Raw genomic sequence first — 25420 nt, forward strand, 5'->3', positions numbered from 1 at the left:
TAGGTTCAGGGTGTGTGTTCGTAGCCCCTTGAGGCTGCTGTGGTATTTGGGGCGACCTTCAACTGGGCCTTGTCTCTCCCTGTCCCTGGCACCCCTCTGCATGTGGTGATGTGCGTCGTCCGTGATGAATGGTGCCCGCGAGGCCCCTGTGGTCCATGCAGGAGTGCCGAGGGCGGGGGCCTCGTCATCAGGTGCCTGGTCCTGGCCTGGCCTGAGCTGGGTTCTCTGCATCAGAGCAGTGGTTTGTGTCTCCCGGTTCCTGACGCTGTCTGCTGTTGGGGTGAGCCTGAGCCGCAGGCCTGCCCCTGGAGTGACACGGTCCCCTAGGTGAGGGCTGGGAAGCAGGCACCTGGGGACGGGCCAGCTGGGGGCCCTGGCTTCCTGAGAGGGGCCGGGCAGGCGGCCCTTGTGCTGGGCCCTCTGCTCACCCCGAGTCTCTACCTGTGACTCGTTGGCTCTGGAAGAGCTCGGTCTCCCGTGGCTCGTGGTTTGACGTTGCCCATGGTACAGAAGCCTCTGTGTGTGTGTGGCATCGGGGGAGGGGGTGGGAGGCTGGGTTTGGCCTGGGTGGCACCTGTTCCCCTGCATGCAGAGACTGGCCAGGGCTGAGGAGGTGGTGGGGAGCAATTTTGCAATGGCTCTGGCTGGGCTGTGGACAGAGACAGGCCACCTGCCCCCCTAGGTGGTCAGCCTTGCTGACACCGTGTCTTGTCTTCTGACCGGCCACCTGTGTGGAACTGCCATTGTCCCCACTTTGGCCGGGTTTTTCTGGGTGGGCCTTTGGTGCAGCTATCTCTGGCTTAGCAGGCAGGGTCCAGCCGAGGAGGCTGCTTGGGGCCAGTCTCTGTGTCTGATGGTGTGGGGCGTGGAGGACGTGCCCTCCGTTGGAGGGCTGTTTCTGGGGACGGCTCTGACGCAAGCCCCCAGTCTGGTGACCCCTCTTTCCTGGCCCTGGGGCTTTGCTGTACTTTTTCCCTGGATCAGACTTAATGCTGTTTATATGCAACGTGCATGACCCTGGGCCTCGGTGACGTACGCCCTGTCCTTGTCCAGTGACAAGAAACTATGGCAACCCAGATTAATAGTTAACCAGCTGCCACGTGTAGGCTGTTGGATCTATTAAGGCCGGTTGAAAACGCTCGGCTCCTTCATTGAAGTTACTTGCCTCGCAGGGTGTTGTGTCCCAGAAAGTCTGGAGTTTGCATTTCTCAGGGACGCTGCAGGAAGCTCTGAAATGTCCAGACAATCAGTTACACCCTACCCTTGGTGGAGGAGAGGATGTGCAGGGCCGGGGTCCCACCTGGTCAGCGGTGTCTGGGGAGGCTGATGGGAGGCACCCACATCAGGTAGGAACCGTCTCCCAGCCTGTGGTCTGGGGGCCCCAGTTGGGGAAAAGGGTAGAAGCAGCATTTAGTCTAAGCCATGCTGCGAGCGGATGTCAGCCAGAAGCCCCGGGACTGTCTGCTTTTTTGGACCCACAGGGGTGCAGGAGCCTTTGGGGGTTCCCCCCGTGAGCCTGGAATTCTGGTGAGTGAGGGCCTGTGGGCACAGGTCAGTTTGTGTGTGCACAAATGTGCGTGCAGGTATGTATAAACAAGCACATGTAAACACACACATAAAAAAGCATGCACACGCGCATGCATGCAATACACCAATGCCAGACAGACACATGTGTAGACACACACAAATGTGTATGCATGCACACATGCACACACAAACATGTTCATATGAATGTACATACACATGAGTGCACACGACTCGCCCAGACTCCCTGTCCTCAGTCAGGCCGTGTGTGGCACCCCCCAACCTGGCACCCTGGGCACCTGATTGGTTGTGGAGCCTCCTGAAGCCACCCTCAGAAAACCCCAGAAAATAATAAGTGTCGGTGAGGACGTGGAGACATTGGGACCCTTGTGCACTTTGGGAACGTGAAATGGTGCAGCCTCTGTGGAAAACAGTATGGTGGCTCCTCAAAAAATTAGAAATAGAACTCCCATGGGGCCGGCCCTGTGGCCGAGTGGTTAAGTTTGCACTCTCCGCTTCGGCAGCCCGGGGTTTCACCGGTTCGGATCCTGGGTGCAGACTGATAGCACTGCACATCAGGCCATGCTGAGGTGGCGTCCCACACAGCACAACCAGAAGGACCTGCAGCTAGGATACACAGCTATGTGCTGGGAGGCTTTGGGAAGAGGGAAGAAAAAAGAGTGGTAACAGATGTTAGCTCAGGGCCCATCTTAAAAAAACAATTAAAAACAGAACTACCATGTGATCCAGCAACCTCACTTCTGAGTGTCTACCCAAAAGAGCTGACAGCAGGTCTGGAAGAGCTATTCCTACAGGCCTGCTCACAGCAGCATCATTCATAATAGTTAACACGTGGAGGCAGCCGGAGTTCAACCAACAGATGGATAAACAGGATGTGGTGCCTAATGCAATGGAATATTATTCAACCTTGAAAAGGAAAGAAATTCTGCAATGTGTCACAACATGGATGAACCTTGAGGATGTTATGCTCCATGAGATAATCCAGTCACAAAAGGACAAATACTGTGTAACTCTCCTCACGTGAGGTCCCTCGAGGGTCAGATTCACAGAGACAGCAAGGAGATGGTACCAGGGGCTGGGGTGGGGGCTGGGGAGTGAGTGTTCAATGGCGACAGAGTTTCAGTTTTGCAAGATGAAAGAGCTATGGAGTGGATGGTGGTGGTGTTTGCACAACGTTTAATGCCACTGAACTACACTTACAAATGGTTCCGACGGTGAGTTTACGTCGTGCGGACTCAGTGTTCTTGTGAGAAGACCAGTGGTAGTGCTGCCCTGCGCGGTTCTCTGCCAGTCACCTGAGCTTTCCAGGGCCTCTCGGGGCGGCTGAGCCGGGGCGGGGCCTGTTCTGATTTCCCAGGTCCGTGTGTCGCGCTCGCAGGAAGGTTGGGCCTTGAACAGCCTTCTGACACTTATGAATTTACGTTTTGAAGAGATGACCTCAGAGCATTTAGAGTTTTCACCCGGCAGTGGTCTTCTTCTGGCTGAAATATTTAACGGCTGGCTTAGGAGGTGGCCAGTGTTGTTTGCTGGTTGTTTCCCGCACGTGGAGGGGCTTTTGCTGGGCACGCGCTTCCCACCTGCACCTCTGGGCCTCCGTAGCCCACCAGGCCGCCCACCCCATCTGCCCGCCTGCGTGAAGATGTAGAGGCTGTGGGGAGAGAGCCAGCTGGGCGGTTCTCCTGCCTGCACGCCTCCCGCCCTGTGCCCCGTAGGCCGAGGGCCAGGATGGCCTTCACCCCCCCCACAACAGGGACTCTGAGGATCAGCCTCTGGGAGGGGGCGCTCTGATGGGAGACCCCGAGTGGAGACCCCCTCCTGCTCAGATCAGGAATCTCAGCATCTGGATGGCAGGGGACAGCACCTGGTGGACCAAGGCCTGGAGGGGCGGGGACCCTCGAAGGCCGCGGGCGGCAGGGCAGGTACCCCTTGTCCCCGCAGCAGGTGCCTGCCCTGCCCCGAGTGCGCCATCCTAGAAGCAGGCTGAGGCTCCAGTCTGGGGGTGACCAGAGCCAGACAGGGCACCAGGGGACACCTTCTCCCCGAGACTCGGACTCCGGGCCTCGCCACCGTCCCCCGCTGGGTGCTGAGTGCACAGAGGAGATGTGCGTACAAGGAGGGGCGGGCTCCCTGGACCTCCTGCCTCTGTCCCGTGCTGCTGCTCCCCGACCAGCCCCCTTGCTGTTGCTGGGCAAACCCACATTGGGGTTCAGGGCTCGCTGCTCTGCAGGCCTGTTTCTCCTTCTCCCTCTCCCTGATCCCGCTCCCGAGCCAGGGCGGCCCCGCCAGCTCCCGGGCCTCGGTGCACTCCTGTCCGTCTGCACATCGGGACTGTGAGCCCCGGCGCAGGTTCAACGGCTGATGCAGGGGGCGAAGTAGCACCGAGGTCCTAGAGGTCTGTCCCTGCTGGTGGTGCTGGAGCAGCCTGAGCACCTGGTGGTGAGGGGCAGCCAGCGTGGGCCTTGGACAGCGGGACCCCTCTCGGCAGCCGGGGGAGTCACAACTGCTCACAACAACGGGAGGTGGCTGGAGCCGGAGCACCCCAAGCCCTGGCTGCCCCGGGGCGATGCCCTGCCTGTCCTGTCCCGAGTGACCTCCCAGCAGGCCCTGGAGGAGCTGGGCCCAGCAGCCAAGATACTGTATTGATCTGGCTGTCGCCCTAATCACTAATTTATGAAAGTTTCCGGTGCTGTCTGAGGATATCAGTATGAGACACCGGAACACAATTCCAGACTATTTTAGGCCGGACGGGATCCAGGATAAACAGTGGTCGTCTGGGAAGTTGCCACTAAGCGTGTTTTATGGGCCGAAGCATTTCCTGTAAGTAGATGTGGAGGAGGGGGACGGGCAGGCAGGATGCTGACCCCAGAGTCCCAGAGTCCAGCCTGTGGGCGGGCAGGCACCAGCACCCCTTGGCTTCTGATCTGCAGCCATGTGGCCCTGGGGCTCTGGGCGTCTTCCTGGGCACCAGAAGCCAGGATTGTTCCGGAACCCAGGGCCCCCGGAGGCCTCAGCTGTGTCTCTTGGCTGGTGTCACATCCCTGCTCTGTCTGTTTCTCAGAAAAGACAGGGTGAGGGCCTTGCTCCCGCCCTCGGGTCGGGTGCTGTGCTGGAAGGGGCTGCAGTGGTGCCGGGCGCAGGGCTGTCCTGTGCCCTACAGCTACAGACACAGACAAGCAGGAGGCCCGTGAGGCAGGGTGGGGAGGGGCTGGCAGAGGTTTCCTGGAGAAGAGCCTGGGGGCTGAGTAGGGTGGCCAGGAGGGATCAGGCGGGATCGTAGAGAGTGGGTGGAGGTGCCTGGCTGGGTTGTCCCAGGCTGGTGGGCAGCACACAGGATGCTTGGCCGTCGCCAGGTTTCAGCCCCCCTTGGGGCTGAGGAGTCTGGAGTCAGAGGCCAGAGCAGACAGCCGTTTCCCCATTTGACCTTCCTGCCCGGGGGCCTCAGGACATCCTCGGGGCCAGGGAGACCTGTGACTCAAGGGGCCCCTGCGAGGGGCCAGGCAGTCAGAAGAGGAACTCCATCCTCTTTCTTCTGCCTCTAGGGCCCCGCGGTCCTTACCAAGAGTTTGCTGGCCTCTCTAGCTCCTTTTCTCTTCTGTAAGATAGGAGCATTGACCCCTCTCCAGGCTGCTCTGAGAACTGGAAGCCATGAGGAAGAGGAGGCCTTCTTGAAGCGCCTGCCCGTGGCGCCTGCCACCGTCCACCTGTTGGGTCTTGGTTCCCCGCAGGCCCGTGGCCTCGGAGTACGGGTGATGGTGAGCTGGTCAAGGCCTCAGTGTGTCTCTGAGGTGACCGTCTGTGAGCACTCTGGCCTGCATGCAGGTGTCCTGTTTTCCCAGGCGGGCCGGCCCAGGCGCCCGAGGAGGCAGTGCGGGGCCCGTGTTGGCCTGCGAGGGCCAGGCGGGACCTTCGGCAGAGGCCACACAAGCCCTGCAGACAGCAGGCCTCAGAGTTGGGTGGATGATTTTCTTCGAGAGTTTTCTGGGTCATAGAATGTGGGTCACAAATTTTTATCAGCTTCTGCATGAATGTCATCAACAGTAACATTTATTATTACAGCTTTCTAGATAATTCCCACTTCTGGTATGGAATTTCCTGAGGACGAGGGGGCTGGTCCTACCTGAGGACACTGTGAGGGCCAGGCGTCTCCTAGGAGACTGGGTGAGGCAGGCTGGGAAGGCAACGGTCTGGGGCCAGGTTCCGGCTGCAGCCCACACCCAGGACTTGCCCTGTGGCCATGGGCAGCTCACTGTCCACATGACTTCTCTGCAGACTGTCTTGGGCAGCCACTTCCCGTGGCCTTGAAGGCATTAGGACAGGACCCTCCCAAGGCCTTGGGACCTGGGGTGGGGGGCGCTGGCAGCTGGGGTGCCCCTCCAGGTCTGCTGGGGCACCTTCCGTGGGCACGTGCATTGTGTCACTAACAACAATAGCGGTGACTCATGACTCTGCACCGGGTCTATTTTTACGCTCCCGGGCTCATCTCCTCTCTTGCCTTCTTCGTTGGGGGCAATTTTTGTCTGTTTTAAGAAAGGCCCTGGCTTATGAAAGGACCTCATTTTCACCCTGAGATTTCACTGGACTCAGAGCTTTCCCAAGATGGCTTGTTGGAAAGGCTTCTCTGCCCACCCAGGGCCGGACACACACGAAAGGCAGACCATTGTTTTATTTTTAGGGAAAATGTGTCCGAACGTTACCTAACATCTTGCTTTGCATTTTGTGGTCAGTGCACGAGAGCCAGCATTTCAGCTCTCCCCGCCTGCTCTGTCCAGGGTATGTGGCTGTGGCATCGTACTGTGGGAGTGACCGCCCCCTCCCCTCCCTGCAGCCCACCTTTTCCAGTGAGCCCACCGGCCCATCCGTTCCCAGGACCTGCAGGACCGATGATGCAGCCCACATCCAGGCCGAGTGTGACCGTCCAGGGGCTCCTGTGTTCCCAGGCCTGTTCCCAGCACAGTTACAGCGATTTGCGCGTCCCCAGGAAACCTGAAGTGGTTTCTGTGAGTCTCACTAGAAACAAGGGTGTTGGAGCGTTGACCGCGCTGGAAAAGGGCTCCTGAGATTGGATGAGAAACTGTGAGGATGTTGTCAAATGCCACCTGGGGGAGTTCTGTCGGGGCTGTGGGCTCAGTGCTAGGACAAGCCATGAGAAAGCTGCTCCACGATCGATGGGCTCAGTTCGGTGACCCTGAGCCAAGCCAGCAGCCCTCAGAAAGGACCTGGCGTGGGCTCCCCCGAGGCAGGGGCGGTGCAGGAGGGCTGGTGTTGCATCTCGACCATGGGGAAACAGAATGAAAATCTCCCTCCGCTCACGGTCAGTCAGCTGCATCAAGATGACCTATTTTCGTAGCAACTCCAATTCTGCAAAATAAAAGCCTTCCTTGAAGAACAGATATTCTTAAAACCCTTGTTTTTAAATATTTATCTGTACCAGGAAGAGTATGTGCCGTGCCTGCGCGGCCGTGTTGCAGGAGGGTCTGGGGGACTGGAGCTCAGAGCTGCGTTGTTTCCTTGCAGGCGTGACGCGCAGACACGCTTCCTGCTTGCAGGACTTACATTCCTGGGAAGGAGATGCGTGAATGTTAGATGGGATTGCTGGGGTCGAGTGACCTTTTCCTTTGCCCTGTGTTGTGATGTTGGAGGCATCAATGCAGGGGCAAGTGTGCCTACAGCATTACACAGCGACACGCCACCTTTAAGAACGCAGCACACTGGTCTCGGTCAGCCATGACTCAGGGACCCCCGGCTGGTGCTATCAGTTCTTTGCCCAAATGTCGGCTTCCAAAACATCCCCCACGCATGACCTTGTAAAAAGTAGCGATGCCCCCACCCCTCTTCTTGCTTTATTTTCCTCCCAGGCACTGTGTTGTTTGCTGGCTTAGTGTCTGTCTCCCCACACTGGAGTGTGCACTCCAGGAGGGCTCCTCCCTGCCTTCTTTCAGGGTCCAGGACAGGTCTGGCACGTGGTTCCTTCAGCAGCCTCCAACCTTGGCTCGCTCAGCGGTGCCCAGCCTCCCACACAGATTGTGGCCAGAGCCCTCAGTCGGACAGGGCTGAGGTGTAGCCCCGAATGGCCCGGGAGAAGCAGTGCCTTCTCCGAGATGTAGGGGTGTCAAGGGCCCGTCCAGGGCTCGGGCGGCTCTGGTACCACGTGCAGGGCAGCAGGGCCCTGTGAGGCTGCAGACCTGCCTGGAGGGATGGAGGGTCAGAGGACAAGAGGACAGAGGCTCCCAGGACACCAGGGTGGTGACCTACGTCTGTGGGTAGTGGAGGGTTTGCATGCGAGGCTTGGGGATCAACGCCCCACGGGCCCGAGGTTTGGTACCACCAGGGCTGCCAGAGCCTGTCTGGGGCTGAGGGTGGGGTGGGGGTGAGGCAAACAGACAGGGCTCGCTGCTCCCACCCCTACTTGGGTTAGCACTCCGTGGCTGCTGGGCTCATGCACTCTCAGGACACTGCCGTGCCTTCCCACTGATGGGTCAGCACCCCACCCCGGGCGAGAACCACCTTTACCCTCCACTTCACCCACCCTGGTGGCTCCAGCCCCTCCCCGGCAGTGGGGGCTGAACTTCACCTGGAAGTGGCTCTGACTTCTGTGCAGTAGCTGGAAAGTCGGGACCCCGACTCCTCCCTGCCCCGTGTCTTAAGGAGTGGGAGTAGTATGAGCTCAAAACTACCAGGCTGCTGGGGAGGCCACAGGCAGCCAGCGTCCTCCGCCACCCCCTGCTGCTCTGGTTCTGAGCTGGCAGGTCTGCTAGCGTCTCCTCTGCTCAGATTCCCCCTCCATTAAACCCTCCACAATACCCGCCTTTGCAGGGTGTGAGAGTGGAGTGGGATACTTGCTGTGGGTTTCCTTATGCTTCTGACATATTACTTAATACCCTTTAGTTCCCATCTTTCTTGTCCTGGAAAGACTAACATCTGGAATTTGTGCTTTTCTCTAAAAATGCTGATTATCTTGGCTAAGATCCCTTGCTAACTCACGGCTGGGGGGTGCCAATGCTTGGGGCGTTGTGCTGACGGCTAGGGGCTGGTGGCCTGGTACACCACAGCAAGCTGCCCACGGGAGGGGAGGCGCCTAACCTCTGCTCCCGGGGCTGCGCTGGACTGGACCTCTGGCCACCAACACGCTGGGGCCAGGTCTCTGAACAGCAGGACGCCCTCTGTGGGCTCTGTTCTTAGCGTGGGCAGCATCCACGGCCCTCATCCTCAACTCCGTGTCGGAATAGCTGAGGCTGTGCTGACAGTGCTCTCAGACGTGCTGGGCCTCCTGTGCTTCTGAAGCGTGCAAAGACATGTCCATAAGCATCTGGGACCAGGTTCTCCAGGTGCCGTGAGGCCTGATGGAAAAGAATGAGAGCCAGGAGCCACGTGGCAGGCCCTGTCATGGGTATGGGGAGGCGGGGCGCAGGCCTGGGGGGTGGCGACCTGTGAGGGCACGGACCTGGGGATACAGACCCAGGATAGAGGTGGGGCCAGCCGCTGGCCTGGGTCAGCTGGAGCAGGCAGGTGCTGGGGGAGGTAGCAGGAAGCGAGGCTGGCCTGGGCCCTGGGCAGAGATGGGCGCCTGGGGCACTGAGGAACAAGGAGGGGAAGAAACACGCGTGGACCTTGTGGAATCCCCGTCTCACGTTAAGGAGGAAGCATCAGGTTCAAAACAGAAGTGGGAGCCCTGGGAAGCATGTCCAGACTTTTCTCTGTTCAACAAGGATTCCCGCTAACCGCGGGGCTGCCGTGCAAACAGGAGTGTCTTTCAAGAGGGTTGTGACTTTAAGAAAAGCTGCAATTTCCAATGATCCCTTTCTCACTGATTCTGTCGAGAAAGTCAACAGAAGTAAGGACTCATGTGCTTTCACCCAGGCCTGTGGTCTGCCCCCCGGAGAGGCCATGGTCCTGTGCCTGCCTCCGTTATTAATCCTGGGGCTGTTGCAGGCTCCACTTAGGCTCATCCAGCAAATCCCACGGGGCAGACCCTGCCCCTCCAGACTCAGCAGGAGGGTGGGGAGCCTGCTTCTGAGGCTCTGGGCTGCCCTGAGACCCCGGGGCTGCCTGTTTTGGGGTCTTCGTGGATGGGGTGCAGTGTTCCTTGGGGCTGCTGGCGCCTGAGACGGAGGCTGAGCTACTCTGGGCACCGTGTTGCTCCCTTCATGCCCTGTCCTGTCTGTGGGCGGGGTGGCCTGCCCCAGCCCCACAATGAGCCAGGAGGAGGGGGCTGCACGGCCCCCAGGACCCTCCTCCCTGCCTTGGCTCTGGTCCTTCCTGCTTTGCACAGGAGCCTGAGTTCAGCCTCCAGCTGGCACCACAACTGACCCACTTCTAGGTGGAATGGGCCACAGGAGGGCCACAGGGATTCCTTCAGGGTCGGGGGGGGGGCCACTGGGGGGCTGCTCTGACCGGGGCTGGTGGCAGGCACAGGGCCTTTCGGTCACCTCACCTGGTGTCCTTCTGTTTTTTCTGCAGTGAACTTTGACCACTTCCAGATCCTGCGGGCCATCGGGAAGGGCAGCTTCGGCAAGGTAAGGTGGAGGCACAGGAGGCCGTGGCAGGACCACAGTGTTGGACAGGCTGGCCCCTCGGTCCGCCTGCTGTGGAGAGGCCCGCCTCCCTGGGTCTGTCGATGGAGGGGGTGGGTGTGCTTCTCGCCCAGCAGGCCGGTGGTGGTGGGGGCCGTCTGGGTGGGCTGTTGACTGAGCTCCTGACCGCTAGGGTCTGAAGTCCAGGTCTTCAGGGTCTCACAGCTCAGCAGGAGCTGAGGGTAAGATGGCTCAGCTGCTGGGCTCTGCAGGGCCAAGACCCCGACACCCACTTACTCTCAATGCTGAGGCTCGCTTTGCGGGCAAGAGTTTTCCTTAGAGGTGGGAGCCTGCTTGAGGCCCAAAAGTTCTGGAAGCGTTGTAGAAGCTGCTCCTTGGTGTGGCTGATTGGCCACATGCAGAGCTGCTGGGCTGCTCGGAGACCGTTGTTGCAGCTGGAGCCCAGAGGCCAGGCTGAGCCCACGCAGGGTCTGCAGGGCATGGAGGTGGCAGGACCGAGGGTGGGCGCCCAGTGTGCTTCCTCCTCCTGGGGTGGCCGTGCCACTTGCGTCCTCGTACGCCTTCCCCGAGCCGTTTCTCCACGTCCTTGTGTTTTTTCTTGGCCAGATCCAAATCCCTGATTGCTGCCTTGTAACATCTAGAGATGGGGGTAATTATAACTCAAAGAGCCTTGAGGAGCTTCTGAAAAGGTTAAAATTAGCTCCTGGGACTCGGCCCTGATGGGTCTGCTGTAAATGAATCTCTTCTGAACGGACAGCTTCTCTGCAGCCGTCGAGGGCCTTGGCAGGTGAGGGCTGCGCCCACTCTGTCTGCACAGCTGTCTGGACCCGTGTCTGTTTAAGCTCTGCAAGCCTTTGAAAGGGTTGCTGTGCTACCGAGCTTAGTGCACAGAGTATTTGAGGCTGTTAATTGCCTCCACTTCGTTGTATCACACGGGGGCTGCCTTAGGGTCCCGGAGCCTGGGGTAATTATAAGCCAGAGCAAATTAGCCCCTTGCACGAGTCCATTGAATCCTCTTATGCATTCAGGAGAGAATGTTTTAACATCTCTCCATGTCAGGAGGTAACTGCTGGACCTGTGCCTTTTGTCGACTGTGCAAAGATGGCTGATGCAAAAGACCAGGTCCTAAAGTTGAATTTCTCAGACACTGACGGCCGGTTGGGACAGCCTCTGCCCTCCTGGCTTCTCGCAGCTGAGGGGAGGTTCTGTCCCCCAGGGCCACAGAGGGTGTGGGGAAGCTGGAGGGGCAGGCAGGGTGGGCTTCAGGGAACAGTAGTGGAACCGGCAGCGGAGGACACCAGCGGTGACCGGGTTTCTGGAGGGGTGGTTTCTATGGGGAGACACAGGGGTCATCCAGGCATTTGGAAAATGGGCCAAGGAGGCATGCTGAGGACTCTCAGGGCACAGGCTAACCTGAGGCAGGTGAGGCTGGTGGGCATGGCGCCCAGCAGCCGCTTTCCTGTCCCCACCTCTTCTCCACCCCACCGTTCCCCTCCAGCAACTCGTGCACACAGCTGGGCAGCCTTCCCATCCCCACAGTGTCTGCAGAGCCCCAGGATTCTGTCTTCTCTGACCAGTTCTTGGCTTTGGAGAACCAGCTGGCCACAGGGTCCCGGAAATGGGGCTCTGCAGAGTGGGGTGACAAGAGGAAGCCGTGGGATCCTGTCGGGGTTTTGTTTTCAGATGGAAGTTATGGCTTAATTGGAGGGCTCCTTCCTGCTCCCTAATTAGGCTACCTAATTAGGCCTCCAGGGGTCTCTGGGCTGCAGTTGCTGGTTGCCGGGTGGGTGTCTGGAATGTGGGGAAGGCCAGGGCCCACCACAGTCCTGGACACTGGTCCTTCCAGCTGCTCTCAGTGGCCAGGGCAGTGACCCCATGAGGAGAAGGAATGAGGGTTTGGAAACTCATTGGGGCTTGAGAAGGCTGGCTCTGAATGTGCGTGGCTGGGCCCCTGTGTGCGTCTGTGTATCCGCGGCCTCATTTCCGAGGGTGTGCACAGGCTCAGCCACGTGGGACCCCACAGTGAAGACTGGCTTTATGAACTGCTCTCGGTCATCTGGGTGTGAACATTCAGATGCCCTCCTTCACGAGTAGAGGCAAAGTAGTTGGTGTGTGTCTGTCACGACCAGTCAGTTCCAGTGAAATGGCCGTTTACTCTCTGGGGCCATAATTTCTCGAAATGAATCATCCAACTTGCTGTATCTGGTCCTTGGGTATAAAGACTGGTTATTGTTTTTTAAATGTTTTTATTGTGGTAAATTACACATAACATAAAATTTACCATTTTAACCATTTTTAAGTGCACAGTCTGATGACATTAAGCTCGGTCACATTGTCGTGCAGCCACCATCCATCTCCAGAACTCTTTTCATCTTGCAAAACTGAAACCGTCCTTATTTAACATTAAGGCCCCTCCCCCTCCCTGGGCCCTGGCGCCCACCATCCACTTTCTGTCTGTGAATCTGACTGCTCCAGGGACCTCGTATAAATCGATCATACAGTATTGGCCCTTTTGTGTCTGGCTTATTTCACTGAGCAGAATGTCCTCAGGCTCATCCATGTTATAGCAGGTGCCAGAATTTGCTTCCTTTTAAAGGCTGAATAATGTTCCACTATATGGCTATGTCACATTTCATTTATCCACTCATCTGTTGAGGGACACTTGGGTTGCTTCCATGTTTTAGCTATTGTGAACAATGCTGCTGTGAACGTGAGTGTGCAAATATCTGTTAGAGATCCTACTTTCAGTTATTTTGGGTATATACCCAGAAGTGGAATTACTGGATCATATGGCAATTCTTTTTTATTTTATTTTTTTAAAGATTTTATTTTTTCCTTTTTCTCCCCAAAGCCCCCTGGTACATAGTTGTATATTCTTCGGTGTGGGTCCTTCTAGTTGTGGCACGTGGGACGCTGCCTCAGCGTGGTTTGATGAGCAGTGCCATGTCCGCGTCCAGGATTCGAACCAACGAAACACTGGGCTGCCTGCAGCGGAGCGCGCGAACTTAACGACTCGGCCACAGGGCCAGCCCTGGCAATTCTATTTTTAATTTTGGGAGGACCCTCCACACTGTTTTCCACAGTGACTGCACCATTTACATTCCCACCAATGGTGCACAGCATTCCAGTTTCACCACGTCCTCACCAATACTTCTTGTTTCCTGGGTTTTTGGTAGTGGCCATCCCAGGCGTGTGAGGTAGTGTCTTGTTGTGGTTGTGATTTGTGTTCCCTGATGGTCACAGAGACTGACGTTGAGGTCCCATTGGTGGCATACTCATCTCTAGTGAGGAACCGTGTGAGCGTCAGGCTCCTCGGGCCTGCGCGTCCCCAGGTGTCTGCAGAGGAAGGGACTGGGCGCCCGCAGGCCTCCTGTTGGGGACTGGGGTTTGATTTTGTTGAAGTTGTTTTCACTGAGCAGCAGGACAGTGACATTTTTATTCAGAGCAGAGACTAGTGGAATGCCTCCTGCAAGGAGAGAGTAGTCGGGTGGTCCAGGGCTCAGGAGGGCAGATCAAGTCAGAGATGCATAAATAGAAAGATTAGCATGAAGTTTCGAAGTGAACATGAGTGAAAATTAGAAGGACCAGCTGGCTGGAGCTCCCGTTTTCAGTTCCCAGTCAGAGGACATCCCTGCCCCACGGTGGGAGTCACCCTCTTAGCGCCAGCTTCCAGGTTTATCCCTCGTTCATTCGCTCACTCCTCGTCGAGCCTGAACTGCGTGCTTGGGCGTCCTCTGCTTGGGGGCAGCAGACCCTGGTGGCCCACCTGGCTCAGGCATCAGAACTTAATGCCTGGCTCTCTTTGCTGAGCTGGAGCCCCAAGAAGAATCCCAGAGGAACTCTGGAAGTCTCCATGGGAAGGACATTTGCTGGATGGACTCGCTCTTCTCCTGGGCATCCTCTCTCCCGGCAATCGCTGGTTGGCCTTGAACAGCTTGGCACGTGTCTACCCCATTGATACCTGCTATTGGAGAAGTCATGTCCCAGGGGAGATGATTTTGCTCTCCAGGGCAGAGCAGAAGCTGGTGGTGGTTTTGTGGGCCGTGAGAACACAGCATCCCCTGAGTTGAGGGCTGGAGAGGGCTCTGTCCCTGGTTCTTCTGGAACGTCATGACCACCTGACCACGTGAGGAGGCTGGCATCATCCTCGGCGCAGAGAAGCCAGGAGAGAGCCATGCTGCCGATGGGACACTCTCCCCACCATCGTGCCTATGCATGGTGCCCACCCAGCACTGGGAACTGGGAGGTTTCCCACCGCTGTGCCTGGTCGAGTATGAGCCCCCAGGCGTGGGCCTCACTCAGTGGGGGACAGGCGAGCGCCACAGGTGTGTTTGGACCGTGGGTCTCCATGGTGACACGTGTGGCAGCCTTCAGCCAGGGACTGAATGCGCCATATCTGGGATCTCAGATCTCAAGTGACAGACACTTCATTCAAGCGAGCTGCAAAGTGGGTAGCAGATATTAGCTAAGGGTGGGGAAGGGCAGGGGTGGCTGGTTCCCAAGGCACCTGAGCTGGGCTGGGATCCTGCCAGGGCTAGGTGGCCGCTGCCCGCCTGGGCCCTCTCTCACCAGCCACAGTGGGGACTCGCCTGCTCAGCCCTGGGTGGCTCCCGAGCTCCATGGCCGGGGACAACCAGGCTGCTCTCTTCCCGCCCTGGGATGAGCTAGCGCAGGGCAGCCCTTCTTGGCCTGGCATGATTCTGTGCTCCTGCGCTGCATCTGTCCCTGCAAACGAGGGTGTAGTGGTCTACAGAGATTTGTTACAAAGCAGACGGTGCTCAGGGGCACTGGGATAGCCCCTGGGGGCTGGGCAGCCCCCACTTTGCGCTCACCGTCCCCGCCAGTTCGGAGCGTCTGCTGGAGCAGAAGCAGCAGCTGGCTGAGATCTGAAGGCAGGGTTCGTCTGCAGTGCTGGCGTGGAGTGGGGAGTCCAGCGGTGGGGCATGTCGGCTCAGAGCCTTGCCTTTGGGGGCCCCCCGGCAGCCTGGGAAGGAGGACAGAGTTTGGGCAAGGCTGACTTAGCTAGTTGCCATCTTGACCTGGTCTTTGGAAAACCACAGTTTCAAAGAAACAATTTCTAAAAATGGTGAACTGTGAACATATTGATGTTTTTGTCTGCAAATCATGCCCCTCGAAAGCAGAGATGTCAGTAGGGCCAGCCTACATGTGGATGCCCCAGGGCCTGCCTCTCCTCCTCCTCTCCTTCTTCTCTTCCCATCTCCTCCTCCCCCTCCTCCTCCCTCCCTTTCTCCTCTTTCTCCTCCTCTTCCTCCCTCCCCCATTCTCTTTCTCCTCCCTCTCCTCCTCCCTTCTCCTCCTCCTCTTCCTCCCCTCTCCTGTACATTGCATCCTGGCTTGGCCTTCTTCCCAGAAGGTGTGGAGTTCACTCACTGTCCCGGGCCTGAGGCTGCCCTTGGGAACCTCAGACTTGCCCCCTGGGTCCACATCAGGGACGCCAGCCCCACGGACCAGGTTACGAGTCCCAGACCACTGCCTCCCACCAACTCCAGTGCATAGCCCACCAGCTGGGGTTGGCTGTGTGGGGTCCTGCCCACCTCTGCCCCAGGTTCAAGGTTTGGCTCATGGGCAGAGTTGGTTTTCATTAAAAACCAAACTCCCCAGAGGCCTGTCCATCTGGAATTACGCTTGCAGGAATCTCTGTAGCATAGTCTTTACTCACAGTTCATGTTCACCAGGGTGGTTCCAGCCATAGGACTGAGGGGTCCCGTGAGGGAGGGAGGAGAGGGGCCCTCTTGTGAGCATCCTGCCCTGGGGAGTCCCCTAGGGCTGCTGAGGGTGGAGGGTGGGCTCTGCCCCTCCCCCTGGGAGGCAGGTAGGTCCTCCTTGGTGCCCTTCCAGAAACCTCATTGATGGGACGCCACCCTCGGGGAGGCAAAGCTGCTGTTTCTGGCTTGGGCCTGGCCCTCCCTTACTGCAGCCTTTGTGGGTGTATTTCTTTCTTTGAAACATGCCCTTCCCCCCTCCTTCCAACTGGGGGTCCACTTGGGGATGAGGCTCTATCCCACCCCTCATTCCTTGGCTCTGAGAAGTCCCCAGGCCCCTGCCTGTCGCTGGGCTGAGCACCCCTTGGGGGCCCTGAGGCCCCTGGGCTGACGTGGACACAGCTTTCTTCTCCTAGAGCTGGGGCTGGGGCCACGCTGGGACCTGCTGCAGTTACCCCGGCTCAGTGCCCAGCCACTGCCCAGCAGGGCCTAGACAAAGGTCCTTGGCCTTCCCAGGACACTGGGCACCATGGGAAATGCTTCTCTGGCAAGAGCAGGATGCCCATCCTGACCCTCAGGAGGCCCACGTGGGGACGGTGGGACATTGGGATGCCAACTCCACAGCCTGATCCCACTTCCCTGGGAGGAGCAGCCGGTGGGGGCCACTGCCCCTCTCTCTTGGCTCATCCAGTTTGTGGCTCGAGACTCAGCAGCTGGCCCCGTGGCCTCACCGCCTGCTCTGAGGCCCTCCACGTGAACTGTGGCGTCCTGCTTTGGCCCTTTCCTGGGGCCACCCTGGGGCGAGTGTCCCCCTCCTGGGCACATGTCTCCCTGGGGGCTGCCTAGGCAAGCCTGACATGTGGCCGCCCTCCAGATCCCTCTGCCCTGGGCCTCCGTAGCGCCCTCTGCATATGTGGCCCTGGGCCGCTAGTGCCCTGACTTGTGGGACAGCCCACTGGGAAGGGCGTGGCCTTCGCAGCAAGGGCTCTGGCTGCAGCCTGGCCCGAGGGTGCTCGGTCCTGCCCAGAAATCGGCTCTGCCTCATGTCTGGGGCTGTCAGAGGAGCCCTCAGGGCCCTGTGGTCCTTGAGGCTGTGTCCAGGCTCCAGCCGCCCAGCAGGTGGCCTGTGCTCGCTGCTGCCAGGAATCGGAGTGCTGTTTACATGCACAGGCAGGCGCTGCCCCCGCCTCTGCCTCTTGGCTTGGGTCTCCCCGGTTCTGATCCGCTGACATCCAGCTGAGTGATGTGGCTGTGGTTTATTCCAGGGCAGATGGTTTAGGTGGAATAATTAAGACTTGGAGAAAGTCCATCCGTTTTTCTCATGGAATCGATGATTGTCCAGCCTTCAAACTCTGGCCCCTTTCTTCCCTCCTTGGGCCCGTGTGTGAGTGTGTATGTGTGTGTGTGTCTGCCTGTCTGTGAAGGAGGCCTCTGCCCGCACTGCCCAGCTGTGTGTGTTTGGCCTCTAGGACATTGCGTTCCTGCTCCAGGCTGCAGTGATCACAGGATTATCACGGCATTGCTGTTGGGCATTTGTGGGACGCGGTCCCCACCCCCAAGGGTCAGTGGTGTTTGAGCCTGGTTTAGGGTCTCTCCCCAGGGCCCCTCCGGGACAGACTGGTGGTTGAGGGGGCTCACACCTGTCGGGGGTGGAGGTTGTGGCACCCTCGGAGGCCACTCTGACCCCTGGCCCAGAGCCTCTGGTCTGTGCCCGTCTGCTGTGCAGGTGGGTGGAGACTCTTTTCTGGCTAGGCTGCTCCTCCTAAAGGCAGTGACTCTGGGGCTCTGGTTCCTGGGGAGGGGACGGGGTGTCCACACTCTCGGAGCAGACGTAACTTGCTTTCCCAGTTCCCTTTTTCCCGGGCAGTGGGCGGCAGGTCGATCAGAGGGTGAGAGGCAGGAACCAAACCCCATCTTTGCAGAAGGAACCTGCGAGGAGCTGCCCTAACGCCGTCCTGCCTTCCGTCCGGCTGCCCTGGCCCTCCTGGCCACGCCTGCCCCTGGCACCCCCTGCCCTGGCCCTCCTGCGCCCTCCCTGGGTTCTGGGGAGGCCCCCACTGCCTGGACGAGCCAGCCCTACTGTGCTTGCATCGCACGGCGTCCACCTGTCACAGCTAGTGTTACTACTTTTACAATCAGAACTAAGACAGCGTTCTATTTTGGAAAAAAAGACTTGACTCCATCTGGAATTTAACATTTTTCCTTCGGCAAGCTCACAGCTCCTGAGCCATGTGGGGGCTGCTCGCTTGGCCCTCCTCTGAGGGACCTGCTGCCTGTCCGTCCTCCCCAGAGGGACTGCTGTCTGTCTCCCCATCCCCAGAAGGGATCATTGTCTCTCCGGCCCTTTCTGGCCTCCTGTCCTGCCCAGGGACGCTGTTCTGTTCTGTCCGCCGGGGGCTGCTGATTCAGGAGCCTTCGGAGCATCCCAGTTTGAAGAGCCGCCTCCCTGTCCCCCCCACCGCCTTTCAAAAATTTCCGCTGTTGTCACACATTTATTTTTCCAGTTGAACTTTTGAATGAATTTTGTCAGGATCAAAAATAAACTCACTGAAATTTGGGTAGGAATTACATCTTGAGATCTGATGAGAGATCAGCTGGTCCCCACCCATCTAGGGGTCCAGTACCTTTTTCTTCAAATGTTCTTCATTTTTCATGTTAGTCCTTCACTAACATGATAAGCAGTTTTTGTGTATTATATGTTGTTGCTCTGGAATTATACGATACGTTGTCATGCATGTTATCTTTCTTCATTCTTGTGAGAAGGAGATTTTATCTTCTGACTCTTTTTCCAGTTTGTTGTCAATAGTGACTTCTGTCCACCCCTGTGTCCCCAGCACCCCCCTGCCCCCTGCCTGCCCCCAGCCATTGAGGGGCAGGGGCTGTGCCTGCGGCCAGAGGACTTGGGTGGTCAGTGGGGTGGCTCAGGCACCCAGCCCAGCGGGCAGTGCTGCGGGGGGCGCGGGTGGAGGGTGGGGGTCTGGCCTGCCAGCCTGTGGAGGATCCTTCTGGGAATAGCAAGACCCACTCCTGGCCTCATGAGGGGCATTTGTGGCTTTTAGACAAAATTGTGTCCTTTGTGTGAATCGCTAAGTGTGCTCTGAGCTGGAAGACGATGGGCTCCCATTGGTGTTGTCTACGGGGCCTGAAGCTGGGTCTCCACACCAGGGTCACAGGTCCTCTTTTTGTTTTTTTAATGCTTTTTTGGTGTGGAAGATTGGCCCTGAGCTAACATCTGTTGCCAATCTCCCTCTTTTTGTTTTTTCTCCCCAAAGCCCCAGTGCATGGTTGTATATCCTAGTTGTAGGTTATTCTAGTTCTTCTATGTGGGGCCCTGCCTCAGCATGGCCTGATGAGCTGTGCTAGGTCCACGCCGGGATCCGAGCCGGGGAACCTCCAGCCGCTGAAGTGGAGAACATGAACTTAACCACTCGGCCACAGGGCCGGCTCCGTGCAGGTCCTCTTAACAGGGGACACCAGCTGGACCAGGGGGGCATCAGGGAGCGACGGCTGAGGCATCTGAGGGGCACAGCCCTTAGGAGGCAAAGGCATGTCTCCTGGAGGCGGTGTCCCTGTGTGAGTTCCAGAGTCCCCTGACCTGGCTGGGCTTTTCTGGGACATGACTCACTTTGCACAAGGGCACGATTTGGTGTTTGAGCAGAAACATCCAGCTCTGTCCTGTGCCCCTCACGGCCCCGTGGCCTGGTCTCGTCTCTGGGAGGATTTCTGCCTTTCGCTGGCTGGGCCTCCTCCCACCCGCTGCCCTGCGCCTCCCGTCCCGACGGCACCGCCTTCTTCCTCCCTCTGCACCCATGCAAGGGCTGGGCTGGAGACCACCCCAGAGCTCACCCGCAGGCTCCTGGGGTGCCCCCTGCTGTTGATGTTCAGGTGGACGCTTGCCCCTGGCCTTGTGCTCTCATGGAAGGCTGGCCCGACAGTTGCTTAGAGAAGGAAGGAAAGCATTGGCCGCCTCAGGGATGATGTGGCCAGAGCCCAGGCCGTGTCTGTGTGTTTCTCCAGTTTATGGGGAAAGAAGTAAGATAATCGGGGTAAAGAGTGCCTTCCCACAGACCCCAGCCACCCGAGGAAGCTCCTGCCCCCACTGTGACCCCAGACCGTTGGGTGGACCCTGGAGACAGGTGGTGAGGAGGTGGGGCCAGGAGGGGAAGAGAGCAATTGTGGAAAGGGATCTGGGACCTTTGGCCTCACCCCTTTCTGGGTGGCCCTATTTGCGAGGACCACCCTCCCCTGCCCGCCTCGATGCCGCCCTCCCGGGCCTCCCCCTGCTGCCATCTGAGGAGAAGCCCGAGCTTGGTGATTGCCATGGCAACGCCACAGAGGATGGAGATGATGGGCCGCCAGAGTGTTGCTGTGACATCTTGCTGAGCCTGTGCTCACTGAGTTAACACAGGAAGAGTGTTCCCCGGGTTCCACGCGTTCATTATGGCGGAAACGCTGCAGGGAGGGAGCAGCTGTGGCTGAGAGCCCGGAGATGTTGGGTTCTGGGATGTGAACCTGGCTGTCGATGGGGAGGAAGGTCCCTGGCTGCCACCGGGGGGGCTGCTGGAGCCAGCTCTGCCTGCAGCCTGTCCTCAGTCCCATGTGGGCTGTGTATCTTTGATGTTCACGCTGGTGGCGAGTGCTGAGTTCTGGCCCTTGCCATCACCGTCCAGCTCCTTGACCAGGCGGCAGCCCCTTCTCCTGAGACATCCAGGCACCAGATCTGGACCCCAGCTCTTAGAAACCTGTGCCTACATGCCGTGGTGTTAGGGCATGGCTCCATGTTCCCGCCACACACTCGACTGCCACCGTGCAGGTAATGTCCATGAGCCTTGGGAAGCATGGCTAAAGGCAAGTCGGCGGGGGCCACCAGAATTCACGACGTCCAGCAGTGTCTGCAGAAGGCTCAGCCGCTGCCTCTGGGCCCTGAGCTCGCACTCTGTCAGGGGGCTGCTGCTGGCTGCTCTCACTGGAAGCCAGGCCCGTCTAGACTCCCCCCGGCCCCAGTGCCTGCCCTCTTCCCCGGGCTGGAGCTCTCCGTCTCTGGGCACCGCTCCTCAGACCCTGTCTTGAGATTTAAATTTTATAAGTGAACTTATAAGCAGATTCCTCCTTAGGCTCCCTGATGGGAAGTGCTTGGCCGCAGAGCCGTCAGTCGGCTGAAGGACGTGCCCCCGCCCAGCAGGGCCCTTCCCGGCGGCCGAGTCTTGGAACAGCATCATCTCCGTTTCAGGCTAGTGGGCAGAAGCTTTCTATAAAGGGCAAAAATCTAGCCTTTGACATGTTTTAAAAGAATGTAAAAAATGGTTTTACTTTCAAGTGCCTCACCACCTGGAAGGAAGCTTCTCTGATTGGCCAGGGTTTACTCGGGGTTTCCGTTTGGATGGCCTGGGGGCGGCTCTGGGGGCGCCCCTGTTACACAAAGGAGAGGGAGATGCTGAGGATCAAACAGACCAAGTCCCAGGGGGGCTGAGCAGGGAGGAGGACAGGACCAGGCGCTGGTCAGAGAACCAGAGGGGCGCTGTGCACGGAGCATGGGTGGGAGTCACGGAGGGTCAGCAGGAGCTCAGTCCCCAGCTGGAGGGGATGGCAGGGCCTGGGAGCAGGGCTCCTTCCTCTCCCTACCTGGGCTGACTTGGCGAGGGCAGGGTCTGCTCCGGGCTGCCCAGGGCTGAGGGCCGAAGCTGGGACAGGACCCTTAGGTGCCTGGGACTCTCCCAGCTATCGCTTCTGTCTGTTTCAGAACTGCAGGCCCGGAGACCCAGCGTGGCAGCCTCCCGCGGAGCAGCATCCAGCAGACCGTTTCCCACATGTTGCAAAGCGGGCCGGAGCACAGTGTGAACTTGCTATTGGTCTCTGGGTCACCCCAGCTTTGATTTTGTGCCTTAAAATAGCCGTCTCTGGTGACTCATTCTGGAGGAGGAGGATGTCCACGTTCACATTCTCATTCTGGTCCCAGGACAGCACAGGAGTGGTCATTGCCTTGGCTGGGGGTCGCCAGGGAGCTGAGGCCAGAGAGGGCGCATCTGGTCTAGAGCTGAGCAGCTTGGGAGAACCGAGCGAGGTGTGGCCAGCCCCCTTGTGTGTCCAGCGTGAGAAGGAGGCTTCCTCTGTCAGGCCAGCTTGGCCCCTGCAGCCGCAAGATGCAGCTCTCCAGGCCAAGGGTGTTCTTCAGGATCGTAGGTGGTGTGGGGGCCCTTGCGCCAGCTCCTCACCCTGGGCCTGGGCTGCCTTATCTGTAATGGGGGCCCCTGTGGCCCATCTCTGCTCCCGGTGTCTGGCCACCCCTTTAGTCCGCCCCTCGAGGGAGCCTGGTGACCGCGCACAGTTTTCCAGGACCACACGGGCCTCCGTGGCCCTTTCTGGGCAGTCAGTCCTCAGCCCCCAAGATTCTGAATTGCACTGCTGAGCTGTGCTCCACCTCTCTCTGCCCACCAGCTGTCCCATGGGGTCTGCCACTTTGGGAAGCAGGCCAGGGCCCAGCCTTTGCTGCTGCCTGAGGCCCCACCCAGGCTTTGTGGCTGCACAGGCATGGCCTCAATCTTCTTCCTCTTAATTTTGAAAACTTCCAAATATAAAAACAGAGAGAAAGAGTGTAATGACCCAGCACATCCCTGTCTCCCCGCTTCGCCAGTTCCCTGCTGGAAGCTGATCTCATTTCCACTGTTCCCTCTCCCCCTCGCCCCCACGCTGGGTGGTCCGAAGCGAACTCCAGAGAGCGTATTGTTTTACCCGTAAGTATTTCAGGTTCTGTCTCCAAAGATAAGGGCTCTTTTATTAAATGTAACCACAATACTTCTCACACCTAAAATAATTAGCAACAGCTGCTAACATCAGCAGATATCTTGTCAGCGTGCGCACGCTCCTGACGGTCCTATATATATTTTGTGATTATTACGATTGCTTGGAATTGGAATCCACACATGGTCCACCCCTTGCGGTTGGTTTCACTCTATTTGCCCCTCCATCTCTTTCTTCCTCGTGGCTTCTTGGCCGAGAGTCTAGTCGTCCTGTGTCCTGAGTTCCCACCGTCTGGGTCTTGCTGCTTGTGTCACCCTGCAGTCCTCCGATGTCCCGTCCGTGCCCTTGTGTAAGCTGGGCGTGGTCTAGACCAGCTGGATGGATCAGGTTTGACTTGGAAGTGAGGCTCCGTCCTGGGGGTGCCCCCCGCGTCATTGGTCAGGAGACCCCGCGTCTGGGCGTCTGCCTCCGAGGTTGGCCAGCGTTGGTGGTCCTCGCTGACCTGTGACCTCCTCAGGAGTTGTAAAGTGGGCGTGTTCCAGTTCTACCATTTAGTCTTCCTTGATTAGCTAAAATCATTAACTCATAAAATTTCTCTTGTCAACAATTTTCGTAGAGAACATACTTCAGGCACAGCCCATCCAGAAGGATAAATGCCCTTTTTTCCCCTTTATTGGGCAATTTTTAAAGGGCAGAGTGGATTCCTGAGGTCCTTAAAGGCTAGCAGAGCAGTATTTCATTGTGGCTGTGGACGTGTGGGTGGGACACACCTGCTGGGGTCCAGTCCCCACAGTTATTATGCTTCTTGATGCTCAGCAGGTCCCAGCCACTGCCGGCCCCTTCATGTGGGCCCCTGAGTCTCTTGACACGGTCTACTGTCCGGGCGGGCAGCATCCTCGCTTGCTGGTGCAACAAGACACTCTCACCCCGGAAAAGAAGCCTCGGTTTCTCCGTGGCGCCCCGGGTACCTCTGGTGGGGCGTGGCATTTGGAGACCACAGTTTGGGCAGTAGGGCTGCTCGTTGCTCCTGGACCAGCCGCTCTTTGCAGGTCTTTGTGGTAGACAGAGCTGGGAGATCCACAGGGAACACCCCACAGGGGGTGTCCAGAGTCGCCTAAAGCAGTTTTCTGTGGTAACAGACTGCCTCAATACACAATTTGGTTTATGCTTTATTTGGCTCTCAATTTTTAGGGATTGCCTTTTAATATTAAATTTAATGATTATGTAAGACATTTGCATGGTGTGAAATAAAAGTCTACAAAACAAGGTGTATTCAGGAAAGTCTAGGCTCCAGTGCTGTTCCTTCTGTCCTGTTCCCACCTTCCTCCTATAAATATCCCTTTTGAAAAAGACTTTGGTTTATATTTCCATTGATTTCTTCTTTCACATATTCATATGACCTGCTTCTTAACTAAATGTAGCCCACCATTCACTTTTCTCCACGCCTCGCTTTTTCACTGAACAGTGAGTATTTCAGGATATCACGCTCTGCCCCCAAAAGACAATACCAGTCATTCCTTCTTACAGCTGCACACACGCCACCACGCAGGCGTGCCGATGGTTTTCCTGTGGCTGCTGTAACAACTTACCACAAACGTCGTGGCTTAAAACAACACAGATTTATGATCTGGTGGTTCTGGAGGGCGGAGTCTAAAACAGGTCAGCAGTGGCCCGAAGGCCAGGTGTGGTGGGCTGCTCCTTCCGGAGGCTCCAGGGGAGGATCCCTTCCTTGCCTTTTCCAGCTTCCAGAGGCCGCTGCGCGTCTTGGCTCGTGGCCCTGCATCCCTCAGACCTCTGCTCCTGTTGTCACGTCTTCTCTGACTCTGGCCCTCCTGCCTCCCTCTTCCCCGAATAAGGATTCTAGTGATGCCATTGGGCCCACCTGGTCCTCCATCTCAGGATCCTTCACTTAATTCCATCTGCAAAGTCCCTTTTGCCGTATGAGGTGACACAAAGGTCCAGGGATTAGGACATGGACGTGTTGGGGACCGTTATTCTGCCGACCACACACGTTACTGGTGAGCATTAGGCAGTTTCCAACCTTTGCAGTTTCAAGCAGCGCTGTATTTGTTATACCACATGCATAAGCCGAGCCGTGTTTTTGCCAGTGTATCTTTGGGTTAGTTCCTAGAAGGGGGATACATGGGTTGCAGGATGAATGCAGATGTAATGTTGGGAGCCGTTGCCAGATCCCCCACTGGTGGCGTGTACCCCTTCATTCTCCACCAGAGAGCCTGCCACGGGTTGTTTTGTCGAAGGTTTTGGTTTTTGCCAGTCGGACAGGGAAGAAATGGCACTTCAATTAGTTTTACTTCCCATTTCTTTCACGATAGCAAGGCTGAGCGTCTTTTTAAATGTTAGAAGGCCATTTGCATATCCTGTGCCCATTTTTCTATTGGGTTCATGGTCTTTTTTATTTTTAGAGGCTCATTATGTATTAGGGAATTAACCTTTTATTTCTGAATAAGTCGTAAATATTTTTCCCAGTTTATTATTTGTCTTTCAACTTTATGTTTTTTCCATGTAAAATATTTTTATTTTTATACTGTCATGTTTTTCAATCTTTCTCCTTGTTGCTTTTAGATTTTAAGTCGCAGAAATGTTGTCCCTACTTCCAGTTATCGAGGACTCCGTCGTGTTTTCTTTTATCACTTCTCTGTTTCATTTACCTGTTAAAACTATTATGAATTTGGAGTTTATTCTGGCTTATAGTGTCATCAATGAATCCAATTTTATTTTTTTTAATATAGCCATTTAGTCATCGCCCCACTTATTAAAAAGTCTGTTTACCCACAAATTGGAGGTGCTGCCTTCATGATATACTGGATAGCCCTACGCAGTTGGGTCTGCTTCTGGATTTTCTCTTCTGTTTTATTGGCCTGT

General features: G+C 57.2%; 1 protein-coding gene across 1 annotated transcript in view; it reads left to right on the plus strand.

Annotated features, from left to right (window-relative positions):
• The window catches only part of STK32C (serine/threonine kinase 32C), a 101106-nt gene that overhangs the window by 42336 nt on the left and 33350 nt on the right, over positions 1-25420 (plus strand). Inside the window, exon 2 of the mRNA XM_044748434.2 lies at positions 10003-10058. Within this exon, the coding sequence (XP_044604369.2) occupies positions 10003-10058 (56 nt within the window). The remainder of the gene's footprint in view (positions 1-10002; positions 10059-25420) is intronic.

The sequence above is a fragment of the Equus asinus genome, chromosome 2 (assembly GCF_041296235.1).
Source record: "Equus asinus isolate D_3611 breed Donkey chromosome 2, EquAss-T2T_v2, whole genome shotgun sequence".
Classification (NCBI taxonomy): Eukaryota; Metazoa; Chordata; class Mammalia; order Perissodactyla; family Equidae; genus Equus; species Equus asinus.